This window comes from Hyla sarda, chromosome 4, assembly GCF_029499605.1.
Source record: "Hyla sarda isolate aHylSar1 chromosome 4, aHylSar1.hap1, whole genome shotgun sequence".
NCBI classification, from domain to species: domain Eukaryota; kingdom Metazoa; phylum Chordata; class Amphibia; order Anura; family Hylidae; genus Hyla; species Hyla sarda.
Genome location: NC_079192.1, coordinates 28,001,816 through 28,027,131, shown reverse-complemented (window position 1 = coordinate 28,027,131; position 25,316 = coordinate 28,001,816). Strand labels below are relative to the sequence as shown.

At 46.6% G+C, this 25,316-nt stretch overlaps 1 protein-coding gene and 1 pseudogene across 2 annotated transcripts in view; one reads left to right on the top strand and one right to left on the bottom strand.

Moving 5' to 3' along the window:
- Positions 1-25,316, top strand: part of LOC130367668 (complement C3-like) — a 126,399-nt gene that overhangs the window by 47,909 nt on the left and 53,174 nt on the right. For both annotated transcript variants that reach the window (XM_056570242.1, XM_056570243.1), the window contains 9 exons: positions 637-711; positions 809-1,009; positions 1,958-2,069; positions 3,445-3,530; positions 6,081-6,220; positions 7,818-8,024; positions 17,691-17,751; positions 17,922-18,008; positions 18,143-18,346. In XM_056570242.1, the coding sequence (XP_056426217.1) occupies positions 637-711; positions 809-1,009; positions 1,958-2,069; positions 3,445-3,530; positions 6,081-6,220; positions 7,818-8,024; positions 17,691-17,751; positions 17,922-18,008; positions 18,143-18,346 (1,173 nt within the window). The remainder of the gene's footprint in view (positions 1-636; positions 712-808; positions 1,010-1,957; positions 2,070-3,444; positions 3,531-6,080; positions 6,221-7,817; positions 8,025-17,690; positions 17,752-17,921; positions 18,009-18,142; positions 18,347-25,316) is intronic.
- Positions 15,823-15,931, bottom strand: LOC130267794 (5S ribosomal RNA; annotated as a pseudogene).

Sequence of the window (25,316 nt, the reverse complement as noted above, 5' to 3'; positions counted from 1 at the left end):
TGCCTGGACACCACATTTCTCATTTTAGGTCTTTTCACAAAAACAGTCGGCCAGATGAAGGGCAACGATTGGGAAAAAATAGGGAAAATTGTCTGCTCGGTCTAAACTTCATTTCATGTCCATGGCCAGCTTATGACTTTAAGAGATTGCCAATAGTATTTTCTGGTTTATTTCTTTGGTTGAAATATGTATGAGCAGTAAAATTTGTACGATTTGTACGATTTCAAAGTCATAAGACATAAGAAAATATGTGAAGAGCTTTACAGAGCGAGACCTTTGAAAAAGTCACCCTCTTTAGGGAGACACACCTTTATGTGGTCCAGATTTCCCATGATAGATTTTCAGTTCCATCACACAAGTTGACCATCTTTTTTTGAGAGGATGACCTCATTAAAACATTTTTTTCAGTGCAATTATGGAAGTTGTCGCAAAGAGATCTCACTGTGTATTAAATCTTAACAAAGTATTATTAACTGAAACAGACTGGGCTCCAGGATTGGGCTTCTGGATTAAAAAATTAGGGGCAGGTAGATGGACCTCTTTGTCATGAAAAATGAAGGGGGGGGGGTGCTAAGGAGTAAAAATGAGAATTTAGATATTACTGTTGTTTTACTATATTTCATATTTTTTCCACAGAGCCTTTATGTCAACCAAAACTAAAGCGTAGACGACGATCTTCAGCTCTACTGATTCAAGAACAGGACAAAAAAGGTAAAACTGGATTAATAAATCATAATCCTTAAGAGTATGTATATTTGTATTTCTAAAATAGTTGCACTGTCTAAAATATTATATTTTACCATTTCAGCATCGCAATACATAGGACTGGAGAGAAGGTGTTGTCAGGATGGTATGATTGATAACCCCATGGGTCACAGTTGTGAACGTCGGATTCGCCACATCTTGGATGGACAAAAATGTGTTGATGCTTTCCTGGACTGCTGCAAACACATTGCCAAGCAAAGGGAATCTGAGAGAAAACTAAAAGAAAATGATCCAGATGGAAGAAGTAAGAAGCCGCGATAGAGCAAAAAATAATAATAGAACAGCTTGGTAGAGATGGGCAAGCAGCAGTGACAGCAATCTGAGACAGTGACACAGTTCAAACACAGGGCTTCTCTTGCTCTTATTTTACCCAAAACAAAATATACAGCCATATTCACACTGGCACAAAACAAAACCTGCTTCTCCAAGCACTTACTACACACTTTAACTGGCCCTTACTATACAAGTGACTACAGCAACAAGCTTTCAATATATTACCTCAAACAACTGGCAATTGTCCCAGGAGAGGCTAGCAGACTTCAGATCAAATTCCTTGTACAGCCTCTTTAGGCAGACTGACTTTTAACTATTTTATTTGCCCAGTGATAATCTGTCTCCAGCACCTGTGCTGCTCTGGGCTTGTTTAAAAACCTGGAGTGGCCAAGGAATGAAAGGCCCTACTACAAAACCTGCCTTTCATCCCATAACAATCCAGGCCCAAATCAGGACTTACCAAAAGTCCCAAGCAAGCAACGTTTTAACAGAGATTTAACTCTTCCCTGGATTCCCCATATCTTATCCAGCTTTGCCTATTGTCTAAATATGAAAGGTATATTGAGTAAAATAGCAATCCCTAACAACCATTCATGTTTCTGGAAGAAACTATTTTGGACAAACAAGTACAACATGTAACCCTTCAAATAAAACTAGAAGACATTTTTGTGTGACACTATTAATAAGTTAAACAATATAATGAAGAAGTTCTTCTGAAGGCTACAAAGTCTTGAACATCAGTAGAGGAACTTATGGTAAAATCCAAAGGGTTTCTGAAATGTCCCTTTTGTCTTCAGCAAATATCTGGTTAAAGTGAGGATCCTCAGACTCATTGCTGAACTTGAATCTTGAACTTGGTAGACACAACATTTTTCTTAACCTTGAATACTTTATATCAATTTTTTTTTATATATATCAGGTGATGAGGATAGTGATTATATAGATGACGCGGATATAATATCCAGATCACAATTTCCGCAAAGCTGGCTATGGAAGGTGGAGACAATGGATGGAAAACCAGATGACAAAGGGTGAGTATAATAGAAGTACATGGTCAAAACATGGCCTGTGAGATTTATGCTGTGTGAACTATGGGTTGATGACTCCTGACAAACACTTCATCAAGTGTCAAGGTTACATTTGAAAGGGGTACCTTCTCCCCCCCCCCCCCTCCAGAAATAGCACAATTCCAATCCATTACTATTGTGGTGTCCCGGTACCGCATCTTATACAGTACCTATGTATGTGTGGGTCCCCATAGCCAGAGTCCCTAGGACGTAGGGATCCCTGTTGTGTAGCCTACCCCTTGTCGCCTCTATTCCAACTAATAGCCTAGTAAGTTATGTAAGGGTAATGTAAATATAGTAATATATATGTAGATAAATGGTCAACTACCGGTTCCATAGCATTGCAGGACCTGCGGGTCACGTGACTAGGTAAACTCTATGGTATTCTGCTTAAGGACCTTTGGAGGCCCTGTGACGTATGCAATCCCATTACTCTCTGTAATGGTGAGTGACAGATGTTCGGACCAATCAGATTCACCCCGCCCCCTGCCCATATAAGGGAGCGGCGGCCATCTTTTCTCTCTCTTGTTCCTGGGCTGTCAAACGAGAAGGATCTGCACAGCAGCTATCGCAGTGAGTTAGGCCCGAGCCTTGCAGCAATGGCTGAGTCATTCAGATTATAGAGTGTATCAATTCTCAGACACTCTGCAGCATCACCGGACCTAATATAACCCCTAAATCCGGACGGATCTGCAAATATCTACCCTAAATTCAGAGACTTTCTAAATAGCTCAAGGTCCGCAACAACTGTCAGTCACTGAGCTATAGAAGGACTGTTTGTACGAGACTGTTACTGTGCCTTGGATGTATCGCAAGCACTTAAGTAAAATTGTTCAAGTTCAAGTTCAATCTCCTTGTGGACCTTCAGTCATTTCATGCACCTATCGTTACTGGGAAGGGCGGTGATAGACCGGAGCATTGCCTCAGCATACCAGCCTTCAGCCTGGCGTCACAAACTATAGGGTTAACATTAACCCCTCATATACCGATACCATACCACCACTACCATACACCCCCCAAGGGCTACCACATTATCGTCTACCTCCTCCAACAACTTATCCGGGCCTCAGCCCAAGTATTTCAGAGTAAATTATAATGTTTTGGGACTCCTTTCCCTGCACCTCTTTCATATTGCCCAGGTTTCACACTGTTTTTAATGTGTCTGGTGCTCCACAGTCAGAAAGGCTCTTTGTAACCCTTTTTTTTCCTGTGGCTAATAAATGGGCATCCTGAAGTTGAATGTTACCCCAAAAGAAGGATATTTAATCCTTATAATCAGTATTAACATTGTCAGACATGTTCGGGTGTAAACTATGAATCTTTTTTCCCTTTTTAACAGAATTTCCACAAAGTCTCTTTCCGTTTTCTTAAAAGACTCAATCACCACATGGGAGGTTTTGGCTGTGAGTCTGTCTGAAAATAAAGGTACGTTTCTTGTTTTTGTGAAGAGTCCATAAATTATACCTGTTAAACAGAAGCAACAAAGATGATAATGTCATTAATCTGATTCTCTGTACTCATGGTCAAAGAGTTTGAAGATTTCTGTAATTACTTTTTAATGATTCAGACGATCTAAAGGAAAAAAAATAAAGAAATAAATTAAACAAATGTAATGTACATAGACCATGACTGCAGCAGCAGCAGAATAGTGAGTACAGTTCTAGAGTATAATACGGTAAAAAACTCAGGATCAGTACAGGATAAATAATGTAATGTATGTACACAGTGACCTCACCAGCAGAATAGTGTGTACAGCTCTGGAGTATAATATAGGATATAACTCAGGATCAGTACAGGATAAGTAATGTAATGTATGTACACAGTGACCTCACCAGCAGAATAGTGAGTACTGCTCTGGAGTGTAATACAGCATATAACTCAGGATCAGTACAGGATAAGTAATGTAATGTATGTACACAGTGACCTCACCAGAAGAATAGTGAGTGCAGCTCTGGAGTATAATATAGGATATAACTCTGGATCAGTACAGGAGAAGTAATGTAATGTATGTACACAGTGACCTCACCAGCAAAATAGTGAGTGCAGCTCTGGAGTATAATACAGGATATAACTCGGGATAAGTATAGGATAAGTAATGTAATGTATGAACACAGTGACCTCACCAGCAGAATAGTGAGTACAGCTCTGGAGTATAATATAGGATATAACTCAGGATCAGTACAGGATAAGTAATGTAATGTATGTACACAGTGACCTCACCAGCAGAATAGTGAGTACGGCTCTGGAGTATAATACAGGATATAACTCAGGATCAGTGCAGGATAAGTAATGAATGTACACAATGACCCCACCAGCAGAATAGAGATTACAGCTCTGGAGTATAATACAGGATATAACTCAGGATCAGTGCAGGATAAGTAATGTAATGTATGTACACAGTGACCCCACCAGCAGAATAGTGAGTACAGCTCTGGAGTATAATACAGGATATAACTCAGGATCAGTACAGGATAAGTAATGTAATATATGTACACAGTGACCCAACCAGCAGAATAGCAAGTCCAGCTCTGGAGTATAATACAGGATATAACTCAGGATCAGTACAGGATAAGTAATGTAATGTATGTACACAGTGACCCCACCAGCAGAATAGTGAGTACAGCTCTGGAGTATAATACAGGATATAACTCAGGATCAGTACAGGATAAGTAATGTAATATATGTACACAGTGACCCAACCAGCAGAATAGCAAGTCCAGCTCTGGAGTATAATACAGGATATAACTCAGGATCAGTACAGGATAAGTAATGTAATGTATGTACACAGTGACCTCACCAGCAGAATAGTGAGTGCAGCTCTGGGGTATAATACAGGATATAACTCAGGATCAGTACAGGATAAGTAATGTAATGTATGTACACAGTGACCTCACCAGCAAAATAGTGAGTACAGCTCTGGAGTATAATACAGGATATAACTCAGGATCAGTACAGGATAAGTAATGTAATATATGTACACAGTGACCTCACCAGCAGAATAGCGAGTCCAGCTCTGGAGTATAATACAGGATATAACTCAGGATCAGTACAGGATAAGTAATGTAATGTATGTACACAGTGACCTCACCAGCAAAATAGTGAGTGCAGCTCTGGAGTATAATACAGGATATAACTCGGGATCAGTACAGGCAGGATAAGTAATGTAATGTGTGTACACAGTGACCCCACCAGCAGAATAATGAGTACTGCTCTGGAGTATAATACAGGATATAACTCAGGATCAGTACAGGATAAGTAATTTAATGTATGTACACAGTGATCTCACCAGCAGAATACTGAGTACAGCTCCGGAGTTTAATACAGGATATAACTCAGGATCAGTACAGGCAGGATAAGTAATGCAATGTATGTACACAGTGACTCCACCAGCAGAATAGTTAGTACAGCTCTGGTGTATAATACAGGATATAACTTAAAGGGGTATGCCACCACCAACATTTTATCCCCTATCTAAAGGGGACCCCCACAATCTCCGGCCTGGCACCCCGTTATTCGGCGCACGGAGCAAACTTTGCTCCGTGCCCGATGACTAGGGATGTGGCCGACACGCCCACTCCATTCACTTCTATGGGAGGAGGCGTGACTGCTACATCATAGCCGTCATGCCTCTTCCCATTGACATGAATGGAGGGGTTGTGGTGTGACGTAACGAACGTGGAAGCTGCCAGCACGGGGATCGTGGGTGTCCTCAATGTCAATTTGGGCGGAGTACCCCTTTAAGTTCCGTACAAGATAAATAATGTATGTATACAATGACTCAGCTTTTTAAATAGATTATGGGGTGCATTTATCAAGACCATGCTGCTCTGAAAAACTGCCCCACCAGCGCACAGGCTCTACATAAATCCTGCATGTCTGTGTGCCCATAATGAAATTTTGCTAGTTCCATGAACTGTCATACATCTGGCTGATATTGGAATTGACATTCTCTTCTGCTTCCATATATTTTCTTAGGTATCTGTGTGTCTAAACCTCATAATATCCAGGTGATGATGAACTTCTTCATTGATCTGAAGCTTCCATATTCTGTGGTGAGAAATGAGCAAGTAGAGATACGGGCAATTCTCTACAACTACGGCAACAGTCAAGTTAAGGCAAGTAAACCAAATTATAGCCATGGAAATTAACAATTTGGGTCGATTAAAGGGGTACTCTGGTGAAAAACAATTTTTTTTAAATCAACTGGTTCCAGAAAGTTAAACAGATTTGTAAATTACTGTATTTATCAGGGTATACCACGCACCAGCCTATAACATACACACTCATTTTTCCAAGGAAATTTGGGTTAAAAGTTTTTTTAACCCAAATATCCTTGCTAAAATGAGGGTGCGTGTAGGTGTGTATATACTCCGATAAACTCCCGCCACCGATGCCCCGATTACCTCCCCATCCCCGGCTTTCATATTTACCTGTCCTGGGGCGCGTTCCTGCAGGCTCCGCTGGAGCCCTGCGCTGTCGCTGTGCGTGCGAACAATCACGAGTGACATCGCATTGAGGACGTCACTCTTCAGCGCACAGTGACAGCGCAGGGCACCACAGGTAACGGAGCCTGCAGTAGCCCGCCCCAGGACAGGTAAATATGAAAGCCGGGGATGGGGAGGGAATCGGGCAGCAGCGGCGGGACTCTGGCCCCGCAGAAGCCACTGCAGCTACACAATTTAATGCAGCCACTTTAAATAATTGAACCGCAGCGGCTTCTGCGGGGCCAGAAAGAGTTTATCTGTGTATAACACGCAAATAGACTTTAAGCTAAAAATTTTAAATATGGTACTTCTATAAAAAAAAATCTTAATACAGCTGCTGTATCCTACAGAGGAAGTTCTTTTCTTTTTGAATTTCTTTTCTGTCTTACCACAATGCTCTCTGCTGACACCTCTGTCCATGTCAAGAACTGTCCAGAGCAGGAGAGGTTTGCTATGGAGATTGGCTCTTACTCTGGACAGTTTCTTACTCAGACAGAGGTATCAGCAGTGAGCACTGTTGTCAGACTGGAAAGAACTACACAACTTCCTCTGTAGTATACAGCAGCTGATAAGTACTGGAAGGATTAGATTTTTTAATAGAAGTCATTTAAAATCTGTTTCATTTTCTGGCACCAGTTGATTTGAAAAAATGTGTATTCCACCGGAGTACCTCTTTAACATTGCAAGCGGGGTAAGCGAATGTATGAATGGAAGAGAGAGATTACAACAAGAATGAATGAGTATAACAATAATGTATTGTTATTAACATTAATATTACAAATAATTAATTAATTCATCATTCATTCTTCATTCATCATTTTTTTCTTTTTCATCATTCATGATGTAATCTATCACTTCTATTCATACATTAGCTTACCATGCCTGCAATATCAATATTGGCCGCAGCTCTCAGTTCCCTGGCCCGCTCCCGATAATTGGTACCTTCTTTTAAATAAAAAAGAATTACATTTTTTTAAACAGCTGAAATGAATTCCCTACAAATTCCTGCATCCCTACTGCATTATTCCTGCATCTTTTTTTCGTGATACCCAAAGAAAGAAAAAAAAATAAAACACTACAGGGAAAAACTACAAAAAGTGCTAAAAATGCAATTTCCACACAAGTGTAATGAGTGAATTCTCATTGACGTCTTGGATTAGACACACACACAATTAGATTACATAAAGATTACTTTCATTAAATGTCCACCTTGTTGTCTTGGTTTTAGGTGCGCGTAGACTGGACCTACAATGAACAGTTCTGCAGTCTCTCTACTGCCAAGAAGAAGTATCGGCAAGAAGTAACCATCCAGCCTTCCTCATCGGTGGCTGTTCCATTTATCATTGTGCCATTAACACTGGGAAATCATGAGATTGAAGTAAAGGCAGCCGGACAGTTAGTATCTGATGGCGTGAAGAAAACGCTAAAGGTTGTGGTAAGTAACAATACCCTATATATGATATCAAGGTCAAAAGTAAGGCTCTGTGTACGTGACTATATAATGATTTGTATGGAGTTGTACCCCGACATGTCTCCATGCAATAGTATACAAAAATTTTGTTACCATCTGTTCTTAATATTTTGTGCCTACCCTTCACCAGAATTACTCTAACATATCAAAAAAATGTTCATGGACTCCTTGTGCTGTGGTACAGCCTTTAAATGGGCACTGTCAGATACAAACATTTTGATATGTTGTAAAGCATGCAAAACCAATAGGTTTTCCAAGACTGTTGAGACCCAATTACCTCCTAGCAGGCTATAACTACCCCTCCCCCTTACTACAATAAATAATTAAATAATAACTGACACGACAACAATTTAACATTTCCGTGGGTGAGGATCGGCCACAGCTTCATTTATAAAATTACTTATGTAAAAGGAGATTTTTTAACACTTACCGTAAAATCTCTTTCTCGAAGGATCCATTGGGGGACACAGACCGTGGGTGTATCTTGCTGTCTCTAGGAGGTGTGACACTATGGTAATAAAAAAAGTCAGCTCCTCTCAGCAGGATATACTCGCCTTCAGGCTCTGAGCTAGTCAGTTTAAGTTCCAGAGCAATTGGAGGAGACCAATAGGTCAAGGAAAAAAAAAAAAACTGTCCGAGAACCAGAAGAAAAAACATGACTGAACACACCCTCGGAAAGAGAATCAAAGGAAAAAAACCAAAAAGGGTGGGAGCTGTATCCCCCAATGGATCCTTTGAGAAAGAGATTTTACCGTAAGTGTTAAAAATCTCCTTTTCTCTATCGGCTCCATTGGGGGACACAGACCGTGGGACGCACCAAAGCCATCCCTTGGGTGGGCAGATAAGCAATCAGGCAGACGGTCGATCCACTGTCACCTGCAACACTTTAAGGCCCCAGACTAGCATCAGCCGATGCGAAAGTATGAACCCGGTAAAACCTCGAGAAAGTGTGCAAAGACGACCAGGTAGCTGCCTTGCAAATCTGCAAGGCCGAGGCTCTATTCTGGAGAGCCCAGGATGCCCCAACAGAACGTGTGGAATGAGCCACAACCCTGAAAGGAGGAATCTTCCCCTTACAGTGATAGGCTTCTGAAATGGCAGACGGAATCCACCGAGAAACGGTGGCCTTGGAAGCAGGTTGTCCCTTGCGACAACTTTCCGTAAGGACGAAAAAGGAATCACACTGATGAAACGAAGAAGTGATGGAGAGATAAGACCGAACAGCCCAAACTACGTCCAGCTTGTGTAGTAAGCACTCCCTAGGATGAGAAGAAGCCGGGCAAAAGGACGGGAGGACAATGTCCTCATTGGAATGAAAGGCCGAGACCAGCTTAGGTAAAAAGGAAGGGTCTGGCCGGAAAACGACCTTGTTCTGGTGGATCACCAGAAACGGAGAATGGCAGGAGAGAGCTGCCAATTCAGACACCCTCCGGATGGAGGTGATAGCCACAAGAAATGCCACTTTCCAAGAAAGGAGGCGGAGAGACACCTCTCTAAGGGGCTCAAAGGGTGCACCCTGGAGGGCACTCAGAATCAAATTCAAGTCCCAAGGGGGAGAGGGCGACTGATAAGGAGGAACAGCGTGCGCCACTCCTTGCAGGAAGGTCCTGACATGAGGATTAGAAGCCGGGGGCCACTAGAAAAGAAAAGGGCCGAAACCTGACCTTTAAGGGAACTGAGAGACAACCCTAATTCCAACCCCGACTGCAAAAAGGAGAGAAGACGGGGTACAGAGAAGGTCACCAGGGAAAAGCCCTGAGCTTCACACCAACGAAAATAAGACCGCCAAATACGGTGGTAAATTCTTGCGGAGGAGGACTTACGAGCCTTGAGCATGGTGCGAATGATTTGGGAAGAGAACCGCAGGCTCTCAAAACCGCGGTCTCAACCGCCACGCCTTCAAATGCAGCGACTGTAAATTGGGGTGGCAAAGAGGACCCTGAGAGAGAAGATCCGGGTGGAGCGGAAGGCGCAGAGGAGCATTCGTCCAGGAGCCTGACTACGTCGGCGTACCACGACCTTCGGGGCCAATCTGGAGCTACCAGAATGGAGTGGACGTCCTCTGCCTTGAGCTTCCTCAGTACCCTGGGAAGGAGTGGAAGAGGAGGAAACAGCTCAGGTAGGGCGAACCCCACCCAAGGAATCACTAGGGTGTCCACGGTGAAAGCCTGAGGGTCCCGGGACTTGGACACAAACGGAAGGATTTTCCGATTGTGCCGGGACGCGAAGAGGTCCACGTCCGGAATGCCCCAGAGGTTGCAGAGCTGCGCGAAGACCTCCGGATGAAGAGACCAATCGCCGGGGTCGGGGGAGGACCGACTGAGGAAGTCCGCTTCCCAGATGAGTACTCCCTGAATGTGGATTGCCGAAATGGCCGGAACCTTGCTCTCCGCCCAGGAGAGAATTTTGGTTACCTCGGCCATGTCTGCCAAGCTGCGAGTGCCACCCTGTCGGTTTATGTACGCCACGGCCGTGGCGTTGTCCGACTGAACGCGGACAGGACGGGACTGAAGACGGGGCTCCCAATGAAGAAGACAAAGAAGAATCGCCCGTAATTCCAATATGTTTATCGGAAGAAGGGTGCCCTGGGGAGACCAGAGTTCCTGAAGCGTCCAATCCCTGAACACGCCGCCCCAGTCCGACAGGCTGGCACCCGTCATAACAACCTGCCAATGAAGGGGAAGAAACGACCGCCCTTGGAGAAGAAGGGGGGAGCAGAGCCACCAGAGCAGGGACTGACGGACCCTGAGAGGGAGAACAATCTGACGATCGAGGGACAGAGGAGATCTGTTCCAACGAGAGAGAATAGCCAGTTGGAGGGGGCGGTAGTGAAACTGGGCAAAGGGTACGGCCTCCATAGTTGCCACCATCCGACCCAGGACTTCCATACAAGTGCGGATGGAGACTGATCCCTGAGTCCGCAGGGAGCGGACCCCCGCCCGGAGCGCCAGACGTTTGTCCGGAGAAGACAAATTCAGGCTGAGGAAATTGGAAAGGTTAGAGACTGGGTAGGCCGGAGGACTGACTTGTCCCGGTTGACCAGCCACCCGAAGGGAGTCAGAGTGTGGAGAGTGACGTCCAGATTCTCCAGAGTCTGGTCTCTGGTTGGAGCCTTGATGAGAAGGTCGTCCAGATAGGGTATCACCGAGATCCTCTTCGACCGTAACAGGCCCATCACTGGCGCAAGGATCTTTGTAAAGACCCGAGGAGCCGTGGCTAGACCGAAGGGGAGGGCAACAAATTGAAAGTGACCCTCCGGAACCGCAAAACGGAGGTACCGATGATGGCCCGGAAATATTGGCACATGGAGGTAAGCATCTTTGATGTCCACCGAGCGGAGAGATTCCATCCGGAAGTGGCGGATGAGAAGATGACGGTTGAGACGCTTGAGGTCTAGGATTGGTCGCACAGAACCGTCCTTCTTGGGGACCACAAAGAGATTTGAATACAAACCCCGAAAATGTTCCCCTGGAGGGACGGGAACGATCACCCCCTGGAGAAGCAGAGACTGGAGAGCCGCACGGAATTGCTTCGCCAGTGGAGGAGACCGGGGGGCCCGGGATTGAAAAAAGCGATCCCTCGGAAGGGAAGCGAATTCGATTCGGTAAACGTTGGACACCACTTCCCTGACCCAAGAGTCCTGAACGTGTGAGGTCCAGATGTCTCGGAAAAACAAGAGACGACCTCCCACCCGCAAAGAAACCACGGTTGACTAATTTGGGCGCAAAACGGCCAGAGCTGTTGGAGTCCGACTTTCAAGACGGGCGTGCCCGGAGCGAGGGAGCCTGTCCGGACCCCTTAGTGGGGCCAGAGGCCCGAAAGGACCGAAAGGAAAAGGACTTCCTTTGGGAAGAAGGGCGAGCCTTATTTTGGGGTAACAAGGAACTCTTACCTCCCGTTGCCTCAGAGATAATCTCATGAAGGCGTTTGCCAAAAAGACGGCTGCCTGTAAAGGGAAGCTCAGTGAGAGACCTTTTAGAGGCGGCATCTGCATTCCAAGCTTTAAGCCACATAGAGTGGCGGAGGGCTGCTTGGTGAGCCACAGCAAAGGCAGAACAACGAGCTGACTGCATGGAAGCTGCGCATAGAAAGTCCCCAGCCTTGGCGCATCGGAGAGCCAAAGCAGATAGGTCCTCAGGGGAGGATCCCGCTAAGATATCCTGATGGAGCTGTTGGCACCACTCCGACAGGGCCTTGGACACCCATGTTGAGGCGAAGATGGGAAGCGAACTTTGCTAAAGATTCCACCTTCTTGTCCGCGGGATCCTTGAAGGCAGTGGCCTCTGCCAGAGGCAGTGCAGTCGCCTTAGAGATCTGGGAGATTGGTGGATCCACTGAGGGAGGGGAAGCCACCTTAGCGACAAAGTCCTGACAAATGGATAACGCTCTTGAATTGTCTTGACTCCCAGGAATCTCTTGTCAGGATGTTTCCATGCGGATTCCAGAATGTCATCAAAGTCAGCACGAGAGCTGAACCTTTGAGGTGCTGGCTTAGCACGATGAAAGGATACTCCTGGATTGACATCCGAAGATCCTGGGTCCTCCAAGTGAAAGGTGTCTCATATGGCTGTCACCAATGAGTTCACCGTAGCAATTGAGTCCGAGCGGTCCTCTGGGTCAGATGCCGGTTTGGAAGCCTCGTCCACCAGTTCCCCAGGGGAATGTGAGTGAGTAGAGGCAGTCCTGGAGGGAAGGCGATCCAGACCAGGTACGCGGCTCTGGCGTGGCGGAGCGGGGACTCCGAGTACGTCCTCTGGAAGAGTGACGTTTGTGCCGACTCAATGGAAGAGTCCGACGAGGCACCCCTAGCACGCTTGTGAGAGCGTGAAGTACGAGAGGACAAAGAGCGGGCCCTCTCAGAGGTCCAGCGCCGGGAAGACCCCTTCAAGGCTGACACCATTTCCCGGGAGGCCTCAGCCACCGAACGGGAGACTTGGGTCAAGTCAGCCATATACTGGGTAAGGGAAGAAACCAAGCCGGAGGGGCGGCTGAACCCACCGGGACCGAAGGGGCATCAGGGGGCACCAGAGGGTCTGGGGAAGCAGCGGAGCAGGCAGAGCAAGCGGGCTCAGTGGAGCCAGGCATCTTGGTATGACAGTGCTTACAGGTATAGTAAGTCACTGAACTCCCAGGTTTCTGATTAGAGGGAGGAACAGCCCTGGGTACGGACATAATGAGGTAAAAAAAGAAGACAGGCACTTTCTCACCCAGATCTGTGTCCCCTGGCAGCTGCAGTGAGGAGAACTAGCTCCGTGCAGCCAGAGAGACCTAACAAGCCAGCCAATAGGAAGGGAGGGGCGTGCCTGAAACAAGGCACACAGTAACTAACTCATACCCAAGAAAATTGTGCCCACAGCTTCGCGCCTCCGAGAGCTACCAGCCCAGTGGGCGGAGCCCCAGATGGCCGAAGAAGAACTGTCATGGCGCCCGCTCCTTGTCCCGAGTACACCTGCCTAGCTGTATATGCGCTCGGGGGAACAGAGCGGGTGGCCAGAATGCCGGCAACGGCTGCTGGCGAAAGTGAAAGTAAGCCGGCACAGAAGCGCCCGGCTCCTAACAGCGCCGCGGCTTGCAGCCGCGAATAAGGCACAAGCATAAGAAGGAAGCCGGCACTGAAGCGCCCGACCCGAAGCAGCGCATAAGGCGCTGAGTAGTTGCACCAATACACACAGACACAATGATAAAGTGTTCATACCACATGCCCCCCAAAAGTAAGGTGCATTATAAAAATATGCCCCCTCATGTCGCTGCTCCCCCAGCATAAGTGCAGCCCCTGTAAAATCAAGCCCCAAACACTGATGGTGGGCTAAAACAGGGGGTCTCCAGAGGTTGCGAGTCCATACCTATGGAAAAAGGGGGAAAGCATTTACCTCAGTCAGAAGAACTTACCTAATGGAGTCTTCAGTGAAGTCTTCAGTCAGCTTTGTTGTCCTTGCATCACGCCTAGCTGCTATGCCTGAGCGAGGTGAGCAGAGAAAAAAGGGGAACCCGGACCCATGAGGTACCACCCAGACGCTGACCGTTGGCGAGAGGGGGTTAACAGCACATATACGCAATGTCTGTGCCCCCTTACTCGCAATGGGGAAACAGTGAACCGCAGTTCCTGAGTCCCCACCTGAAAACGGAAAAGAAAGGGAATAAAAAACTAACACGTCCCTATACTAGGAAAATAAAAAACAGAAGACCTGGACTGGAGAATCCAGCCCATGTCCACCTCCTTCAGACACTAAGCTTAAACTGACTAGCTCAGAGCCTGAAGGCGGATATATCCTGCTGGGAGGAGCTGACTTTTTTTTATTACCATAGTGTCACACCTCCTAGAGACAGCAAGATACACCCACGGTCTGTGTCCCCCAATGGAGCCGATAGAGAAATAACAATTTAACTGTAATGAAGACACCGATTGGCTTCTTGCCAACCCGAGAGATGCTGCCACACCGTCCTGTGTGGAGGTCTACCCCGGGTTGACCCCGCTTTCACAGTCTTCTTACCGTCAAGCTGTGACTTACAACAAACAGATACAAAAAAAGGAGGGAGGGCAAAACTCCGGGTCCTGGGCAGATTGAGGGGGGAAGGGAGGCACCACTATAAATACCCAAGGGAGGGCCCCTGAAAGCCCGGGAAACTATTAAACCCCTGATTGGTGCACTCCTCCCCCCCCCCCCCCACCCATGGGACATACCACTACAGTTACCGCAAATTTTATAGGCGGGGGAGGGGGCTAAAAACCTTGCCTGTATTTTCCTTAACCCCTTAACTGCTCACCAGTCAGGGGGCAAGCTAGTTATGCACAGCTTGCCCTTCCAGACTGTTGAGACCCAATTACCTCCTAGCAGGCTATAACTACCCCTCCCCCTTACTACAATAAATAATTAAATAATAACTGACACAACAACAATTTAACTTTTCCGTGGGTGAGGATCGGCCACAGCTTTATTTATAAAATTACTTATATAAATAACAATTTAACTGTAACAAAGACACCGATTGGCTTCTTGCCAACCCGAGAGGTGCTGCCACACCGTTCTGTGTGGAGGTCTACCCTGGGTTGACCCCGATTTCACCGTCTTCTTACCGCCAAGGAGGAGACCAGTTAGCCCTACACTGGGCTCCGACCCCCACCCAAGAGATACCGGATAGCCAACACCAGGGGCCACCTCAGCCTCCCGGACACACCCAACCCATTTCCTCTCCAGGAAATCCGGGTACCTGCCGTCAGGACCCAACTCATCTCCTTGACTCGCCCATACACCGAAGAGTGCCCCAGCACTCGCACCACTTTGCGGAAAGCCACTCGCAAAACAAAACACACATGGGAAACATCAAACTGGGCGAAAATAGCAACACAACATGCAGATCACCACCGCCCCACGCGCTGCGCTATCCTCTCTGGGAAACTCAGCCACCTCCGCCTCCACCGGCCCCGAGTCAAAAAGAGAGTGAAACCTGAACTCACAACACCCCATCCCATCAAGAAAAGCAAAAACCCAAAACAGACAAAAACCCGAAACTGAATAATCGGGGAAAGGGAGCAAAAAAGACAGCCGCCCAGTCAAACAATAGGACGACAACCGGTAAAAAGTAATTCGTGGACCCACATGCAGCGTGTCCCGGAACACCTAAGCAGTCTCGGACCGACTGGCCTGCAACTGCATAAAATAGGCACCCAAAAACACATCGGACACCCAAGTCCCATGGAAGGAGACGAGGAGGAGGAAGTGCCCAATCCACAGAACCCCGAAAAAAGCCAGCGCAAAATCTAAGCTTACAGCACCTGGTATTCCCAGGCGGTGTCCCATCCAAGTACTAACCAGGCCCGGCCCTGCTTAGCTTCCGAGACCGGGCGTGTTAAGGGTGGTGTGGCCGTAGGCAAAACAAATCCCCTATCCACCGACACATTTGAAAACCTCCGGGACCCTCCACGACTGTAGACATCCCGGCCTCCACACCAACCACTCGCAAGCGCCTTACCGTGAGTGCGACCAAGTCGCAGGAACCACCAAAGCGGACCAAGAATTACACCACACTCCACAATGACCCACGGGCCGGCCGCACAAGCAACCCTCCAACTCCGCCCACGGGAGCAACCTCCGGAACTACTGCCAAAGAAAAACGGGACAAAGCGTCAATATAGGCCATATTCGAATTTGTGATATTTCGCGAATATATGGACGAATATTCGTCATATATATTCGCTACATTCGCATATTCGTAATATTCGCGTACTATTTTCGCATATGCGAAAATTTGCAGATGCGGAAATTAGCATATACAAAAATTAGCATATGCGAAAATTCATATATGCAAAAATTTGCATATGCAAATTTTCGCATATGCGAAAATTCGCACGCCAGTCTCACTGTGATGTGTACTGTGGAAAAAAAAAATTCATAATTGCTAATATATAGCGCTATATTCGCGAATATTCGCATTATAGCTGGGGACGTGCAAATGGACGTTAATAAACATCCATTTGCACAAAGGGGCTAAAGACAGCTGCAGCCACCCAGGGACGGAGGGGACAGGAACAGAGGGGAAAAGGAGTCAGAGTGCGCTCATAAGGAGCATGCCCAGGGAGAGGCTGAAGGCATAGGCAGGGAAAAGGGCTCACAGACACAGGCAGGGGAGAGGGAGCAAGACACAGGCAGGGGAGAGGGTACAAGGAACGGGTGGGACAGGGCTCATAGGGACTACAGGGGAAAGGAGGGCGGGATTGACAAGAGGTCCGCCTGCCTCCCGAACCCAATGCCTGGGCACAACAGGAGGGGAGGCCAGCTCAGCCACAAGAGAGCATGCCAGTCCTCACCCTCCTGCTCCATCCGGGCCATAAGGGGGAAGACACTTACCAACCAGTAGCCAAAACTCCGGGTTCTGGGCAGATTGAGGGGGGAAGGGAGGCACCACATCTTTAAATACCCAAGGGAGGGCCCCTGAAAGCCCAGGAAACTATTAAACCCCTGATTGGTGCACTCCTTCCCCCCCACTCATGGGACATACCACTACAGTTACCGCAAATTTTACAGGCGGGGGAGGGGGCTAAAAACCTTGCCTGTATTTTCCTTAACCCCTTAATTGCTCACCAGTCAGGGGGCAAGCTAGTTATGCACAGCTTGCCCCTCCATTGCTTTCATTAGAAAATTTTCAGTATTTCATACTGAGAAAGCCAGTCAAACAACTGCCCCCCCCTGCCTACTTGGATACATACTAGTCTTGCTGTGTCCATGCGTCATCACCTATGTCATGGACACACTTCCTTAATTGACAGCTGTGAGTACAGGGCTCAGAGCTGGAGGAAAAATCCTCCCACTGTCAGCTTGTGTCCCTCTACTGTCAGTGAGGACAAGCTGGGAGTTGTAGTTTTGCTAATGCTAGGGGAGATGTGAGCAGACAGCATACTGAGGGAGGGGGCGGAGACCTGCACAGTGAGGCCACGCCCCCTCCCTTTGAGAGCAATTCAGACTAGTGAGCTAAATTAAAAGTGTAATAAAAAAATATATAAAGGTGGTAGACATAAAAACTAGATGTACATGGTCAGGATTAGGTACTGAGTGATATATTAAAAAAAAACATTTTGTTGGAAAATATTTTCTTTTCTTATTTTTCTTTTCTTATTTAAATTTTTATCTTTAGCCTGAAGGAAGACTTCTGACACAGACCCTGAAATCGGTTGTTTTGGAGCCAGAAGGAAAAGGTCTGTATATTGTATTAGGCTACAGTATTACCCTAAACTTGTGAAATTTAATATATAAAAAATACTTTGAACAATCCATGTGTGAACATTAATATTTTCAATTCTTATTTATCAAACTTTCTTCATAAGGCTAAATAGTCTTGAATCTCTTCTAATGACTTTTTATGTAGGTGGAGTGCAAGAAGAACTGATCTCCGCAGTAGATCCCAAAAATATTGTCCCCAAGACAGACGTTGACACTATCGTTACCATCCAAGGTGAGCAGTGATTTGTCAACCCTCCTATTATATATGCTATCTAGTTTGTGCACAGAATAAAGAACAGTCTTTGTGAAATAACATTTCTAGTCATTGCTGATCTCATGATTGTCTTATATCTCCATAACAATCAGGAAGCCCAATAAGTGAAATGGTGGAAAAATCCATAGATGGTGGTAATCTGAACCACCTGATCAATGCCCCTATTGGATGTGGAGAACAAAACATGATGAGTATGACATCTCCCCTAATAGCCATACACTACTTGGACTTCAGCAACCAATGGGAAAAAGTAGGACTAAAGCGTAGGGAAGAAGCCATTCAGTACATCAAAAATGGTAAGGTCTTCTCCAGTTATCTTTGTTTTTGATGGGTTCCCTGATAGAGTATAGGTTTTAAAGGGGTACTCCCGTGGAAAACTCTTTTTTTTTTTTTTTTTTAAATCAACTGGTGCCAGAAAGTTAAACAGATTTGTAAATTACTTCTATTAAAAAATCTTACTCCTTCCAGTAATTATAAGGGCCTATATACTACAGAAGAAATGCTATTCTTTTCAGATTTCTCTGATGTCGTGACCTTAGTGCTCTCTGCTAACCTCTGCTGTCCATTTTAGGAACTGTCCAGAGCAGGAGAAAATCCCCATAGCAAACATATGCTGCTCCGGACAGTTCCTAAAATGGACAGCAGAGGTCAGCAGAGAGCACTGTATAATACAGCTCCTGGAAGGATTAAGATTATTTAATAGAAGTAATTTACAAATCTATTTAACTTTCTGGCACCTGTTAATTTAAAAAAAAAAAAAAAAAAAAGTTTTCCACGGGAGTACCCCTTTAATGTGTGTTCTTTGTTCTAACTGAACAATTTATAAACCAAATTACAATCTAGAGAGCTCAATGTACAGAAGATATTAAATACATTTACAAGTTTACATTTTAAGAAGTGACAAGGCAAATTCACCCCCACGTATGTGCCATAATGCTATACTTAACCCTACACAAACAGGTACTACCTTTGTGAGTGTCCAGTTGCACCATTTATTCCAACATTTATTCAAGTTGGACTCCTGTTATTCACTTCTGTTATTAGTTACCGTATATACTCGAGTATAAGCTGACCCGAATATAAGCCGAGGCCCCTAATTTCACCCCAAAATCCCAGGAAAAATTATTGATTCGAGTATAAGCCTAGGGTGGGAAATATATCATCCCCCCTGTCATCATCCAGACCCCCGTCATTAACACCCTCATCATCATCACCCTGTCATCATCACCCTGTCATCATCCCCCCTTCATCATCACCGCCTGTCATCATCCCCCCTTCATCATCACCGCCTGTCATCATCCCACACCCCCCCTTCATCATCCCCTTGTCATCATCCCCTTGTCATCATCCCACACCCCCCTTCATCATCCCCTTGTCTTCATCCCCTTGTCATCATCCCACACCCCCCCTGTCATCATCCCCTTGTCATCATCCCCACCCCCCTTCATCATCCCCTTGTCGTCATCCTCTTGTCATCATCCCACACCCCCCCTTCATCATCCCCTTGTCATAATCCCACCCCCCATTCATCATCCCATTGTCATAATCCCCCCCCCCCTTCATCATCCCATTGTCATCATCCCACACCCCCCCCTTCATCATCCCCTTGTCATCATCACCACATGTCATCATCATCACCCCCCCTTCATCATCACCGCTTGTCAATGTCTGATACAGTGGTCTTCAACCTGCGGACCTCCTGATGTTTCAAAACTACAACTCCCAGCATGCCCGGGCAGCCATCTGCTGTCCGGGCTTGCTCGGAGTTGTAGTTTTGAAACCTCTGGAGGTCCGCAAGTTGAAGACCACTGCGGCCTTCGACATCATCCAGCCCCCTCTCACCCCCTTTAGTTCTGTACTCACCTCCGCTCGGCGGGACATTAGGGTGTGCTGGTCCAGTGCTGCAGGACTGTCCGGTGGGGAGGTCTTCCGGTGGGATAGTGGTTCCGGGCTGCCATCTTAACCGGGAAGGCCTCTTCTCCGCGCTTCGGACCCAGAATAGAGGCGTTGCCTTGACGATGACGCAGAGGGACGTTGGTAATGAACGTCCCTCTGCGTCGTCGTCAAGGCAACGTGACTATTCCGGGGCCGGGTCCAAAGCGCGGAGAAGAGCCCCCCCGGTGAAGATGGCAGCCCGGAACCACTATCCCACCGGACAACCTCCCCACCGGACAGTTCTGCAGCACCGGACCAGCGCACCCTAATGTTCCGCCGAGCGGAGGCGAGTACAGAACTAAAGGGGGTGAGAGGGGGCTGGATGATGTCGAAGGCCGCAGTGGTCTTCAACCTGCGGACCTCCAGAGGCTTCAAAACTACAACTTCCAGCAAGCCCGGACAGCCGATGGCTGCCCGGGCTTGCTGGGAGTTGTAGTTTTGAAACCTCTGGAGGTCCGCAGGTTGAAGACCACTGAGGGCGGAGAGTTCACTCGAGTATAAGCCGAGGGGGGTGTTTTCAGCACGAAAAATCGTGCTGAAAACCTCGGCTTATACTCGAGTATATACGGTAAGTTGTACCCCCTTCACCAGACCTTTTGTGATGATTTGCTTCCTTTTATATAAAATAACAGATGGCCAGTATACAATTTGCTTCCTATAAAGCTAAAGGATTAAACAACCAGCACAAGAAATATCATATCATAAAAGTAGAAGATATATATTATTCTTCAGAAACGCATTTTAACCCCTTAAGGACCGGGTTTTTTTTCCGTTTTTGCATTTTCGTTTTTTGCTCCTTGCCTTTAAAAAATCAAAACTCTTTCAATTTTGCACCTAAAAATCCATATGATGGCTTATTTTTTGCGCCACCAATTCTACTTTGTAATGACGTCAGGTGAAACGGAAAAAAAAAACGCCGTTTTGTAAATTTTGGGGGCTTCCGTTTCTACTTAGTACATTTTTCGGTAAAAATGACACCTTATCTTTATTCTGTAGGTCCATACGATTAAAATGATACCCTACTTATATAGGTTTGATTTTGTCGGACTTCTGGAAAAAATCATAGCTACATGCAGGAAAATTAATACGTTTAAAATTGTCATCTTCTGACCCCTATAACTTTTTTATTTTTCCGTGTATGGGGCGGTATGAGGGCTCATTTTTTGTGCCGTGATCTGAAGTTTTTAACGGTACCATTTTTGCTCTGATAGGACTTATTGATTTTTAAATGATATAAAAAGTGACCAAAAATGCACTATTTTGTACTTTGGAATTTTTTTGCGCGCACGCCATTGACCGAGCGGTTTAATTAATAATATATTTTTACCATATATGTTTATTTTTATTTTTATTTACACTGTGTTTTTTTTTATTGGAAAAGGGGGGTAATTCAAACTTTTAATAGGGGAGGAGTTAAATGATCTTTATTCACTTTTTTTTTTTCCACTTTTTTTTTGCAGTGTTATAGGTCCCATAGGGACCTATAACACTGCACACACTGATCATTGTTATCCCATAGGGACCTATAACACTGCACACACTGATCTTCATCATTGATCACTGGTTTCTCATAAGAAACCAGTGATCAATGATTCTGCCGCATGACTGCTCAGGCCTGGATCTCAGGCACTGAGCAGTCATTCGGCGATCGGAAAGCGAGGAGGCAGGTAGGGGCCCTCCCGCTGTCCTGTCAGCTGTTCGGGATGCCGCGATTAGCCGCGGCTATCCCGAACAGCCCGACTGAGCTAGCCGGCAACTTCACTTTCACTTTTAGCCGCGCGGCTCAGCTCTGAGCGCGCGGCTAAAGGGTTAATAGCGTGCGGCGCCGCGATCGGCTGCGCGCTATGAGAGGCGGGTCCCGGCTTCACTATGACGCCGGGCCCGCCATGACATGACACGGGTTTACTGTGTAACCCCGCGTTATATCAGGAGAGCAGGACCAATCACGTACCGGTACGTCCTTGGTCCTTAAGGGGTTAAAACAAATATACACCCCTTATACTAAAACTAGCTTATTTAAAGAGTACCTGTCATGATCTTGGTAAATTTTATAATCTTCCCAGTTCACTGCCCCTATCATAATAAACCACCCCTGCCTTTTTTTTCATTATTTACTTAGTTTTCTACCTTGATATTGCTCTGTATTTTCTTCTCAGTCTTAGTGAGATTCACAGACTGGGAAGGGGCGTTCCCCAGCAGGCTGTGACATTATCTGAAGCCATACAGGGGAGAACTTCCTCCCTCACTCTGCTACACACAGCCCAGAGCAGTTCAGTGTGAGATGCGCTATGATTGGCTAAGGCATTTCCTGATTTTGTACTACTGCCAGGCCAGCAGGAGTCCAAAGTCTGTGCAAGAGATGGGGGGAAATGTGCTCTGGACAAGTAGGGAGACAACGAGTGGCAGCTTTTTTTAAAAACACAAATAAAACGTAGAAAACTTCATTTTTTGTAAACAAAGTACATTAGAAAGATTGTTTATTTGCCATAAGGAGTGCAATAGCAAAAATTAGTTTTAATGACAGTGCCCATTTAACAGATGGTATAAAGCTTCTTTACCTAACAAAAAACATAGGGGGAGATTTATCAAAACCTGTCCAGAGGAAAAAATGCTGAGTTGCCCATAGCAACCAATCAGATCGCTTCTTTCATTTTTAACAAGGCCTCTGCAAAAGGAAATCAGCAATCTGATTGGGTGCTATGGGCAACTCAGCAACTTTTCCTCTGGACAGGTTTTGATAAATCTCCCTAATAAAGTTTTCCTTATCTTAATAAAAAAAAAACCTCCACCTTCCCATTTAAAATATTTAAAATGATCAAAAAGGGCTTACACCAAAAGAAACTTATCAATGTTTTTCATCCTTCCCTGCCGTCTGCGAGATGTTTTAATGTGAAGAAATAAATAATGGTATTAAATATAATACTTTTTTTTTTATGTCATTGTGCTATAGCCCGCACGTCATCAGACACCGGGGTGCAATGCTATGCAGACTCTGCACTGCAGAGCATTCACTCTAATTTCTGTACAGATTATTGTCTGTACACTCCAATATGAGGGGTAGGGGGTGGAGAGCATTGCCCCTTACCCCTAATATACCCCTTACCCCTAATTGCACTAGGATGCAATGCTCTGCACCCCCTACCCCTAATATAGGAATATACAGACAATAGGGTGAGTTGTTCTAAACCCCTTACCCCTAATATAGGAATGTACTGACACTAGGGTGCAATGCTCTGCAGCCTTATATGAGGGTGCAGAGCATTGCACCCTAGTGTCTGTACATTTTTACATAAGTGGTAAGGGGTGCAGAGCATTGCACCCCCGTACCCCTAATATAGGATTGCACAGACAAGGCTTACTGGCCGGCGGGTGATGCCAGTGCCTGCAGAGTAGTAGAGGAGGCACAGGCAGCCTGGCATTGGGCCATGTGCTATGCTCAACATGGTTAGGGACCGCATCTGACCTGAAGTAACGGGCAGCCTGGACCACGGGGAGCACGGATGCCGGCTGCAGCAGGTCACAGGAAGAGGCTGTTCTATTCTAACCTTGTTGGACTTGGAGTCCCCTGTGCTCCTCTCCAGTGGATGTGAGCATCCAGGGGCTGGGCCCGGCAGCGACATGACAGACGTGACGGAGCAGAACGCGACCAGCCATAGCAGGGACTGGTAGGAAACAGCGTCTGTCCAGGTGCTGTTAAAAGTTCAGTGGTATGTGGCCTAATGCTGGAACCACCTCTGGAGCCGGCCCTGGAAAGGGCGGCGGGCCCCGTCTCATGCTGGGCCCCTGTGCAGATGAATCGGCTGCACAGGTGATATGTCGGCCCTTGGGTCCATAATAATAATAATAAAAAAAATACACATGGTCATGTGGAGCCCCATCAAGGCACCTGAATATTGGTAATTTATGTTTTCTCTATCGGCTCCATTGGGGGACACAGACAGTGGGTGTATGCTGCTGTCTCTAAGAGGTGTGACACTATGGCAATAAAAAAAGTCGGCTCCTCCCAGCAGGATATACCTGCCTTCAGGCCCTGAGCTAATCAGTTTAAGCTTAGTGTCTGAAGGAGGTGGAAATGGTCTGAAATTCTCCAGACCAGGTCTTCTGATTTTTTATTTTCCTAGTATAGGGACATGTTAGTTTTTTATTCCTTTTTCTTTTCTGTTTTCAGGTTGGGACTCAGGGACTCCGGTTCCCTGTTTCCCCAATGCGAGTAAGGGGGCACAGACATTGCGTATATGCGCTGTTCACCCCCCCTCGCTAAGGGTCAGCGCCTGGGTTGGTACCTCATGGGTCCCGGTCCCCCTATTTCCCTGCTTGCCTCGCTCGCGCATAGCAGCCAGGCGTGATGCAGGTAACTAAAGCTGACTGAAGACTTCACTGAAGACTCCATTAGGTAAGTTCTTCTGACTGAGGTAAGTACTTTCCTCCTTTTTTCTCCTTAGGTGAGGACTTGCAACCTCTGGAGACCCTCTGTTTTTGCCCACCTTTTCAGGTTATGGGGCTGGCTTATACAGGGGCTGGACTTTTATTCTGGGGGAGCAGTGGCATCTTAGGGGGCATGTACTCTATGTTTTACATTGTGTACTTCACTGTGTGTGTGTGGTTACTTGTGGCTACGACCGCAGCGCCTTATATGCGGCTGACAGCCGCGGCACTGGTACAGGCCGGGCGCTCTCTGCGCCGGCCTACTTTCACTTTCTCCGGCAGTCACTGCAGGCGTATCGGCCGCCCGCCCGCTCTATTCCCCCGAGCGCATATGTGGCTGACATGTGCGCTCGGGACAAGGGGCGGGCGCCATTACAGCTTCTTCTCGGCCTGTCTATAGCTCCGCCCACAGGACTGTCGGAGTTCTTCAGAGGCGCGAAGTAGCCTCCAATCAGCACTGTGGGTGCGATTTTCAGTTAGAAGGGGCCAATTAGTTAGTGCCTCTGCTTCAGGCACGCCCCTCTCTACTATTGGCTAGCCTGTTTCTTACACTCTAGCTGCACGGAGAAGAGTTCTCCTCACTGCAGCTGCCAGGGGACACAGACTAGGGTGAGAAAGTTCCTGTCTCTTTTCTCATTATGTCCGTATCCAGAGCTGTTCCTCCCTCAAAACAGAAACCTGGAACGTCAGTGACTTATTTTGTCTGTAAGCACTGTAATACCAAGATGCCTGGCTCTACCGAGCCCACTTGCCCTGCCTGCTCCACTGCTCCCCCAGACCCCCTGGTACCCCCTGATGCCCTTTCGGTTCCGGTGGATTCAGCTGCTCCACCAGCCTGGGGTTCTTCCCTGACCCAGTATATGGCCGACTTGACCCAAGTCTCCCGTTCGGTGGCTGAGGCCTTCC